The sequence below is a fragment of the Boleophthalmus pectinirostris genome, unplaced genomic scaffold (assembly GCF_026225935.1).
Source record: "Boleophthalmus pectinirostris isolate CB_2022bp ecotype Guang Dong unplaced genomic scaffold, ASM2622593v1 HiC_scaffold_22, whole genome shotgun sequence".
In the NCBI taxonomy this organism is placed as follows: domain Eukaryota; kingdom Metazoa; phylum Chordata; class Actinopteri; order Gobiiformes; family Gobiidae; genus Boleophthalmus; species Boleophthalmus pectinirostris.
Genome location: NW_026571190.1, coordinates 35,932,838 through 35,944,340, shown reverse-complemented (window position 1 = coordinate 35,944,340; position 11,503 = coordinate 35,932,838). Strand labels below are relative to the sequence as shown.

General features: G+C 41.3%; 1 protein-coding gene across 1 annotated transcript in view; it reads left to right on the top strand.

Annotated features, from left to right (window-relative positions):
• Positions 1–2,045: 2,045 nt before the first annotated feature.
• frem3 (Fras1 related extracellular matrix 3) overlaps positions 2,046–11,503 on the top strand; it is an 82,624-nt gene continuing 73,166 nt past the window's right edge. Inside the window, 3 exon segments of the mRNA XM_020920434.2 lie at positions 2,046–3,684; positions 3,686–7,397; positions 8,900–8,989. Of these exon segments, the coding sequence (XP_020776093.2) occupies positions 2,383–3,684; positions 3,686–7,397; positions 8,900–8,989 (5,104 nt within the window). The 5' untranslated portion in view covers positions 2,046–2,382.

Sequence of the window (11,503 nt, the reverse complement as noted above, 5' to 3'; positions counted from 1 at the left end):
TTGCACCATGTAACTTTATGGTTGAGGGTCCATCACCTGCTTGTTTCCATGGATATGTTCCACAGTATGACTTTAAACAGCTCTACCTTACATTTACAATTAAAATTTAAATTAAAATTTAAACTTACAAGTGGTTTTATGGCTCAAAATTCAAAAACAGGCGTTTGACTATAAGTGGGGTCGCCTCTCCACAGATCTGACCTGTAATTATCTGCTTTGGTCTCATTGAAGATGGAAAGGTTTAATGCCTTACTGCGAAACATTCCAAATGCAATAACATCTTCATGGAGAAAAAGTACAGATACTGGAGCAAAAGATTACTCAAGTAAAAGTATCACATGAAAAAAAATCTACTGAAGTAAAAGTATTAGAGTACCTGTTTAAATATGTACTTAAAGAGTAAAAACTAAAAGTATTTCGCTCTGAATTTGAGATCTAATAAAGCTTCAAATGTAGTGATTTTGATAAAAAAAATTGTGTTACATTTTTGTTAAGCAGAAACGCATGAATCAGTCTTTTTATTCTAGCTGTTTGTATTTATTTGTTGTTATATTTTTGCTCAAATTATGAACATTTTTTTTACAAAATCTGCAGCCTTTTCAACAGGTCTCAAACCCATAAAAAATACTTTTACTTTTCAGTCTAATTAAAAAATGTAGTCGAGTTGAAAATACAGCTACCTGCTCTCAAATGTACTGAAGTAAAAGTAAAAAGTATCCACCTTAAAATTTTATGCAACATATTACAGATACCTTGTTTTTTTTTTTTTTTTTTTTTTTAAACTTACATTCAGTATTTTACTACTTTTACTTTGTTATGTTCCACCTCTGCTTTCAAGACCTACATCAATCACATTTTTATCTGAGATTCACTGCACTATGGCTAAAAGTTTTTTATATCTGAATGTGAGAAATGATTAGCTAAATTTAACTTGTTTTGGACTCAGAAATATAAAATTGTCATTAAGAATGTGTCGACATGTGGAGAATGAATGGTGTATTGAATGCTTTATTAAATGTCAAGTTGGACTTAAAAAAGCTGCAGATATTTTAATCTTAACTTGACCTTGTGCAATATATTGAGTCCACACTCCCTGGTTCTCCCTGGTGCAGTGGCAGAGCCCAGGCTGACAGGGACATACAGCTGAGTTTATCTTGAAAATATAATATTTTTAATTTGAATGAACAGTAATGCAGTGTTTTAAATGTTGTTTTTTTCTTAATTACCTTTTTAAAATGTATTTACTTTCAGATACAACTCTTTCACAGTGCATTTTATCTGAAGCTGACCGAGAATTCACATGTAGATCTATTCACCAAATATTTAATACAAAGTAAAGAAAACTACCAGATTTTTTTCTCAAATTAATCTAAATGTAATGTTTCAGTACAGTGTGTGCGCCTGTCATGCACCTGTCTCACAGCTGATGGCAGCTCATTGTCCCTGTCTGTGCCCATCACTCTGGTGTCCTCATGCCCCCTGACCTCTGCCACCCACTGCTTTAGAAAACCAAACACCACCCCCATAAATCAGTTCACGTGGTGAAGACTGTCAGTGTTCTCAGGTCTCAGTGATTTTTGGTGTTTTGCACTTTTATTACAAATGTTTAAGTCACTTACATGGTATTATTTTGTTAAACATGTTAAATGTTAATATTTATCACAAATGAACATTGACAAAAGGTTGCAGAATACATGATTACACTCAAAATCTTCTGCTTTCAAGAAAGTTTAAATTAGTGTGTAAATACTTTGTGTAACTGCATGGCAAAATATAAAACAAAATTAGTTCACGTCCCCCAGTGTGTGTGTGTGTGTGTGTGTGTGTGTGTGTGTGTGTGTGTGTGTGTGTGTGTGTGCGTGTGCGTGTGCGTGTGTGTGTGCGTGTGTGCGTGTGTGCGTGTGCGTGTGTCGTGTGTGTGTGTGCGTGTGCGTGCGCGTGTGTGCGTGTGTGCGTGTGTGTGTGTGCGCGTGCGCGCGCGTGCTCGTGTGTGCGTTCATGCGTGCGTGTGCGCGTGCGTGCATGCATGCTTGTGTGTGTGTGTTAGAAGGGTAGAATGGTGTTTTCTGCACGGGGGCTCTCCCCCACTCCTGTCCAATGACTCGTCTTAAATTAGCCATGGGGGCCGGAGGCTCCCTCCCAGTGCTGACAGAAGGAGGAGCCAGAGCCTGTCACTGTCTACTGTTTCATTATTACCTGCAAAGCCCTGTAGCATTTACCACACTGTGTGTCTGTGTGGCCACGGCAGCACAGAGAGGAGCAGAGAGGAGCAGCCAGAGCTGAGGGCCAGATCATCACAGACTTTTTACATTTTTGTTCTGTTTAACCAAATACGGACTCTGTCATTGCCTGAACCATTGTGCAGGACAACTAGCGGTGGACATGGCTGGTTGTCTGCAGAGTTACAGACTTTGTAAAAAGCAGACACTTCTGCTTCTTACATTTATATTGTATTTGGGTGCAGTGGGTGCAGAGCCATTTGAGCGCGCTCACTTGTATCAGCACAGAACTGGACCTAATGAAGACACTATCATTGTAGCCAATAATGGGATCAGGGTGCCATTAGGACGCTCTGTGTTTTTGGACCCTGTCAATGACCTGGTGACAGAAGTGGAGCCTGGAGACCGCTGCCACATCACAGTTTTGGACAATGACCCTTTATCCCAAAAGCCTGGGATGCTTTCCCCTAAAAAGTTCCCTTGTTCTTTTGGACCAGAGGAAGTCAAATACACTCACTTTGGATCGCGGAGCCCCAGCAAAGACCGGGTCAAACTCCAGCTCCGGTACGACTCTCAGACAGACACTGTGATTATTCCCTTCATGCTGGAGGTAGAAGTCGTCTTTCAGCAGCTTGAGATCTTGACCAGGAATATGCCCATAAATGTAGAAAAGCTCAATGGTGAGAGTAGCCCAATTGACAAAAAAGGCCTGGAGTTCTCCTATGAAGATGACGTGACTCAGTGTAAGATTACCACACTGGTCGGCGCTGGAGGTCTCCCCAGGTATGGCACTCTTTTGAATAATCCTGCCAATGGCCAAATGATTGACTGTGATGAGTTTGTGAAAATGGGCGTTGTGTACAAGCACATAGCTACAACCAAGTCACCAAACAGAGACTATGTTCCAATGATGATAGAGTTGCAGGATAAGGATGGCAGCACTATTATGCAAGAACATTTCCAGATGATGGTTAGAATCAGAGAAGGTGAAGAGAATACCGCTCCAAAGCCCAGTTTTGTGTCTATGATGATGGTGGAGGTTGATCAGTTTGTAATGACAGCGATCACCAGTGACATGTTAGCAGCAGAAGATGTGGAGTCAAATGCAGATGACTTAATTTTCAATATAACTTCACCTTTGAATCCACAGCAGGGCTACATTATCAGCACTGACGACCAAAACTTACCGATAACCTCGTTTTATCAGAGAGACATTAAAGATCTCAAAATAGCCTACAAGCCACCTTCAGAGGACTCAGATGTAGAGAGGATATTCCAGCTAGAGTTTGAAATTGTAGACACGGACGGCGCAGTTTCTGATCCTTTTGCTTTTATGATTGTGGTGAAGCCTATGAATACTTTGGCGCCCGTAGCTACCAGAAATACCGGTCAGCTTTTGTTTGAAGGCCAGTCCCGTCCACTGTCCAGCTCCCAGAATTTAGAGATTAGTGATGAGGACAATTTAGGAAGATGTAAGAATAACTGTCGTTGACGGTTTAAAGCACGGAGAACTCACAGTTCTCGGGAGTCGAAGGAAGTTTTTCACGCCGGCTGACTTGGATGCAGGCATTGTGGTGTACCAGCACGACGGCAGCGACACTTACAGCGATAATATTATTTTTAGAATGACTGACGGCAGTAATGAAGTTGAATTTTTGTTCCCTATTACAATCGCGCCGACCGACGACGAGCCCCCGATTATCAACGCGAACACTGGTCTCGTTTTGTTCAAAAATGAAGTCATGCAAATCTCCCCTTTTATTCTGAGCGCCACAGATATCGATTCTGAAGATTCCACAATTAAGTTTATCCTAGAAGCACCGTATTCAACAGTAGGAGAGCTGCTGCTAAGACAAATAGAAGCGCCTTCGAACCCGTCGCTTTGGAAATTCAGCGAGACGGACGAGATGTTTGAGCAAGTAGTTACGGAGTGGTTCCAGCAGGACATTCTCGACGGAAAGCTGTTTTACCGTCACATCGGCCCTCACAGCACCACCACCGTTATCGACCACATTTTATTCCGAGTGCAAGACGATAACGATCCTCCTAACCAATCTGGAGAAAACGCGTTTACAGTTAAAATCCACCCCGTCGACGATATAGCTCCCGAACTTTGCACAGGCACCACTCTGCACATGACAGTCCAGGAGTATGAGCTGACCGTGTTCAAAAAGAAGTTCTTGTGTTATACTGATTTAGATTCTGATGACAGGGATCTTAAATACACCGTTGTTAAACCACCAACAGATACCGATGAGAATAATCCAGCTCCCTTGGGTGAAATTGTCCTAACTGACAACAATGATGTTATAATTACAGAGTTCACACAGGCTCAGATTAATCACCACAAAATTGCCTACAAGCCACCTGACCAGGAGCTTGGAATCACCCCAAAAGTTGCCCAGTTCACTTTTATTGTTGAAGATACAGCTGGAAACACGGCAGATGGACTTTTCACTATTTTCCTTCAGCCTGTAGATAACAAACCACCGCTTATAATCAACACAGGTTTCACACTTATGGAAAGAAGTCCGTATGTGATAACGAAAAAAGAGCTGCACGCCACTGACACCGACACAGATGACGATAACATTGTTTTTACCATTGTACAAGTTCCTCAGTTTGGAAAGTTTCAGTTTTTCGGAATCGATATGACCAATGGGGAGACGTTCGTGCTTGAAGATATCGCAAACGGCCGTCTCGCTTACGTCCACGGTGGAGAAGAATCTGTCAGCGATAGCATTAAGTTAGAGGTCAGCGATGGGTTCCATGAGGTGCCGATCACAGTTAAGATCACGATCGAACCCGTAGATGACGAGACGCCTACGATTATGCTTCCAAACGGTGTCCTTGGGGCTTCTATCGACGTGCTGGAGAATGGGGCGACTGAGATTACAAGCAACGTGATCCAAGGTCGCGATGAGGACACGGACGACCTCATGCTCACTTTCATTGTAGAAGAACCTCCTCGACTTGGGGAGATCCTTGTGAACGGTGCTCCCGCTGAACGCTTCACGCAGGCGGATATCATCAATGGCGTCGTGGTGTACGCTCACACTTCTGGAGAAATCGGACCAATCAAAGAATATGACTCTTTCAATCTTACTTTGTCAGATATGTCCGATCAGTGGGTGGTTGGAGGTAACAAAGTTCAAGGGGTAACGGTCCATGTCACCATTCTTCCGGTGGACAGCATCTCTCCTGTTGTGAGCGTAGGAGAGCAGTTCGTTGTAGTGGAAGGAGAAAAGAACGTCATAACACCTGCCCATATCCAAGCTGAAGATATTGACACGGACAATGAGGACATCCTCTGCACTATTTTAGTTCAGCCGTCTTCTGGTTATGTGGAGAACATCTCGCCAGCTGCGGGCTCAGAGAAGTCCAGAGTAGGCACTGCCATCACAGCGTTTAGCATGAAAGACATCGCGCTTGGTCATATCTACTATGTCCAAAGCATCCACAAGGGGGTGGAGCCTACAGAAGACCGCTTCACCTTCCGCTGCTCGGACGGTATTAACTTCTCAGAGCGTCACTTTTTCCCCATTGTCATAATTCCAGCGAATGATGAGAAACCTGAGCTTTTTGTGCGTGAGTTTTTAGTGATGGAAGGCATGAGTTTAGTTATCGACACGCCCATTCTAAACGCCGTTGACGCTGACATACCTGGAGACGAACTGAGCTTTGAGATCATCAAGAACCCCAAGCATGGAGCCATAGTCCAACAACTCAGCTCTGGCACCATCCCCGTCGTGACGTTCGACCTTGAGCAAATCAAAGAGGCATCCAACATTGTCTATGAACATGACGATTCTGAAACCAAAGAGGATAGTTTTGTTATCAAGCTTTCGGACGGAACACACACGGTAGAAAAGACCGTTCTCATTATGGTCATCCCTGTCGACGACGAGACTCCAAGGATGGCTATCAACGATGGGCTTGATGTTGAAATTGGAGAAACGAAAATGATCACTAACAGAGTCTTGAAAGCGACAGACCTTGACTCAGAAGATAAACATCTGACTTATATTGTGCGTTATGGTCCAGGACAAGGGTATCTTCAGCGTATCACCAAGCTTGGAGACGTTTTAGGCAATATTACAGTGGGCATGAACTTCACGCAGGATGAAGTTGACAACCAGCTCATCCAGTACGTCCACACTGGTCAGGAAGGTATTCGCGACCTGCTTAAGTTCGATGTCACCGACGGCATAAACCCGCTTATCGATCGCTACTTTTACATCAACATTGGCAGCATCGATATGGTCTTCCCAGATGTTATCAACAAAGGCGTGACTCTCAAAGAAGGCGGTAAAGTGACGCTAACTACAGACCTTCTCAGCACCACGGACATCAACAGCCCCGACGAATACCTCACGTTTAGCATCACAAGAGCACCCAGTAGAGGCCATCTTGAGTGCACCGACCACCCGGGTGTTCCCATATCGACTTTTACTCAGCTGCAGCTTGCCGGGAACAAAATTTATTACATCCACACTTCTGACGACGAGATGAAAATGGACAGCTTTGAGTTTGAGGTCACAGACGGGTTCAATCCGGTCTTCCGTACGTTCAGAGTGTCAATTACAGATGTGGATAACAAAAAGCCAGTTCTCACCATTAATAAACTGTTCGTAGAAGAGGGTCAAACTAAGCTCATCACTCCATTTGAGCTGACAGCTGAAGATCGCGATACTCCAGATAAGTTTTTGCGGTTTATCGTGACACAGGTCCCGGTACATGGACAGCTCCTTTTCAACAATTCTCGCTCAATCATTTCCTTCACCAAACAGGACCTTAATGAAAACTTAATTAGCTACAAGCACGACGGCACGGAGACCAACGAGGACAGCTTCTCCTTCACTGTCACAGATGGAACCCACAACGACTTCTACGTATTCCCGGACACTGTATATGAAACCCGCAAACCCCAGATGATGACCATTCACATCAACACAGTGGACAACGGTGTGCCCCAGATCGTGGTGAACAAGGCCGCTGCTTCGCTCAAGCTTCTCGGGACCGGTCACGTTGGTTTCCTGATCACCGGAAAATTTCTGAGATCTGAAGACCGCGACAGCAACCAGAGGGTTCTTAAGTACGTCATCACGGAGGCTCCTCATCACGGCTACATCATGAACACGGCGCTGGGCAATGACAGCATCCAGACCTTCACGCAGGGTGAGTTCAGGACATTGCATGGCACATTTTATATCAGATTTTGAATAGCCTGCTCATTTATGTTGCATGTTTACAGGTGCATTGTGTAACTTTTCTGGTGAAGGTGTAAGAGATGTTTAGCCTGATTCATCAATCTGACCACGCAGTAATGAAATTCGTTCGCTCATAGTAGATGGGTACTTTTTTTAAATTTAACCAATCGCTGCTATTTGGTCGTGACGTATGTAATGCGCCGCTAACGGGGATAACTGGTATATTAAGCTTTTCCCAAATCCCGTAGGAAGAAGGACAATAACGTCTTTCCCCTTGATAAAATTCACCAAACATTCTCTTTGTTCCGGCTTTAAATCCTCGATCTCGGGAATCATTACCAACACAGAATGTATGGCTCTTCACTGATTGGCTGGTGCCCAAACTCGCACTTCCAGGGTTTTTGCGAACCGTCTAGTGTATTCCGATTCCTGACCTAGTCGCTGGAGAGAAATTAAATTGCGCGGAAGCACTAGGTGGAGACATGTTACTGCTTTGTTTAGAATGTTTCCCAGTATGGTATTAAGGCACAGCAAGTTTATTTTTATAGCACAATTCATAGACGAAGTAATTCAAAGTGCTTTACAGAATAAGAAATACATTTAAATCACAATGCAAACAAACCAAAACATAAATAATCATCACAAAATAAAAAAGAGAGAAACAATAAATTAGAGAGAAGAGTGCGGAATGAAAAATTAAAACCTTTCAGTCATATGCACAGCTAAACAGAACTGTTTTGAGCCTAGATTTAAACCTTTCTATCTTCATGGAGACCAAACCAGACCAAATTACAGGTCAGATCTATAGAGAGGCAAGCCCGCTTAGTCAGAATGCCTGTTTTTTAGGTATTTTTGAGCTATAAAACCACCTGTAAATAAATAAACTGTGGAACATTCCAGACAGAGCAATGACATATCCATAGAAACAAGCAGGTGTTGAACCCCCAACCAAAAAGTTACACCATGCACCTTTAAGGAGCTGTTTCAAATAACCACAATTTAAAATACGAGCTTGACCATAGGGTGAAGCTTCAGATTACCGCTGTGAACAGTTTAATTGCTGCCCCAGGGATGAAACTTAGAGAGTGAAAAAATGGCTTAGCTGTTAGCTGTCAAAGTGTGTACTGCGTGACTTCTAAGGTCGAGGGTCCGCCACCTGCTTGTTTTCATGGAGATGTCATTTTTTGCCTGGAATGTTCCACAGTAGCACATTAAACATATTTCGCTTACATTTGTTCAGTTACAGGCGTTTTACAGCTCAAAAAAAGCCTTTAAAACATATTAATTCTTACCATGTACAGGCTTGTTTCACCATAGAGCTGAACATTAACCTTTATTTGTTGGGTTTTTTTTTTTTGATACTGTGGAATATTCAAGGCAGACTCTCCACCAGAAAAGTTACACAGTGCACCATTAACTTATCTGGTCATAAACTAACACAGAACTTGCTTTTATTTGTTTTACCGACAGCTGATATCGACGAGATGAAGATCTGTTACGTGCTGCAAGACACAAGCAACGCAACAAGTGACATCTTCTTCTTCACCGTCCAAGATCAAGGTAGGAACTGTTCAGATTTTTTTATATTTAGGTCTCTCACGATAAATACTTATGGTGACTGATGGAACAAGGCTTTTTGGGGGATTTATTACGTGCACTTTTGGGAAAATGTTGCTTATTTCTCTGTACTACAATAAGATTTGAGCTGTAGGGGGTTGAATTATGAACGTCTGTGACTCGAATTAACTGTTTATTTTTTGTGATTTATAATTTATTGTTCATGTAAGGACACATAGAGTCACAAAGAAAGACAAGACAAGTGAACTATGAACAAAATAAAGAAAATAAGGAATAAAAATAATCAGAAAACTAATAATAAGAAGAAAAATAACAGAAAAAAAAGAGGTGGAGGGTCCATTTGTTTAAAAAAAATGTACCTGTTTATTCATTCGTTTGAGTTTTTTAACAATATTGTACATTTAGAATTTAGAAAATTTTTTTGAGTTTGGTTTTGATTACGGATGTGACAATAACCTGAAATATCATAATATTGTATCTCAAAATAATATCGTGGACCATCACAATATATCGAATTACAAGTCTCTTTGCTTAAATTCATCGTTATGGTGCAACAATAGTAAAAAAAAAAAAAAAAAACGAGGGAACTACATAGACCATAATGCTTTTCTCTGTTGTAACCATTTTTGAAGTTAGTTAGTTCTGTAAATTATGACAGAAAAGGCATTTAAAAAGAAAAATTGCAGTACCGTGTGATGCATATCGTGAAAATATCGTACAGAGAGATTTGGATATCGTTACATCCCTAGTTTTGTAATCGTTATTATCGTTTATTGTCTATATTTACTTCACCAATTTATCGCAGTTCAACATTTGTTACCGTGACAGGCCTATTTTTATATTTCTACCTTCTTAAAACAAAACTTGAAGCTTCCTGTCAAAGTGTTTTCATTACAAAGACTGACACAGATCCACAAAGCTTCCATCTTTTTTGGGGGGTGAAAGGTTACTCAGGCCAAACACTTAGTATGGGTCGGTAAAAGTGGAAAAGATGTGACTATGACATTCTCTGAGCTTTATTGTCAACAGACAAAGGCAGCTTTTCCTTAAGGGCACTTCCCAGAGCCTTCAGATGTCCCCTTTCATCGTGTGCTTAAAGTGACCCAGAGATGCGTAGGGATCAGTGTAACGAGATACTGGCTTTTTATGTTTACTCAAAATTGTTTACATCAGCTTTAAGATTCACGGTTTCCTGTTTTACTTAAAGGTGCACTGAGTAACTTTTCTGGTGGAGGGTCTGCCAAATGATTTATCCATGGAGATGTTATTGTTTTGCCTGGAATTTTCCACAGTAAACGCATTTATTTCCACGAAGATGAGTATAAACGAAACTAGGTCAAGATACAGGTCAGAACTGTGGAAAAACGTCTCATATATGTATTGTAAGATGCCTGTTTTTCATGGTATTTTTAAGCAATATAAACACAACGTACCGTATTTTTCGGACTATAAGACGCACCAGATTATAAGGCGCAATATCAGAAATGTTGAATTCTCTCGTCTATTTTCATACATAAGGAGCACCGGATTATAAGATGCATTAAGCAAAACAAACGGACGACACTTGAGACTTGCTGCCTCTCTGTCTTGGCGAATATGTATTATGAATGTAAATGCGGGTGGATAATTTAAGTTTGTTTTTTTATTTCCTACGAGGATGACTCAAATATACATTGAGTAATAATGTGTTTGATGCAGCTTTGCGCACATTTGTTTACATTTTACAGAAACAAAACTTAAAACCACTTGGCTAATTTGCATAAACTATAAGCACTGAAAAAAAACAGCTCACTCTTTGTGCGCTGATGCGGTCAACTTCTGTTGGACTAAAGGACACGAGTCCACGAGGTTTCTGACTACAGTAGCTGTAATGATCCGACAATCCATCAAGCGGTGCGGCTTTGCAGCTTACCGAAGTCATACTAAAACATTTTGACAGATTTTTGAGCGTCGTGTATCACATAAAATCAGTTCGAGGTCAGTAAGCACTACCAGAATTAATCCATAAGCCACATTGGATTATAAATTGATCTTTTGAAAAAATTTAAGGATTTTAAGTGCGCCTTATAGTCTGAAAAATACAGTAATTCTGTACTGTGGAACATTGCTGGCAAACAGTCATATCCCCATGGAAACAAGCAGGTGGTGGACCCTCTGCTAGAAAAATTACACAATGCACATTTAAAGAACTTTTGAAATCACAACAAACATAAACTTTTAGCTTTTTATTTATCAAATACGCTTTAACCTGTTAATACCACACTCAATAGACTTTAGAGTTTATCATCTCTTTTTGCAATTTCACTGTGTAAATAATGCAAATGTAAGTTTACTCACAGCAGCCCTTTAATTAGTTCCCTCTTCACTCATTCCTGTGTTTGCTTTCCCACTTTGTTTTGAGCTCCAAGGCAACTCGGCTTATCCAGGTGCTCGCTTACATGCATCAAACACTATCAGATCTTACCTGTAGCAGATCTAAAACCTGGATTTTGAAGA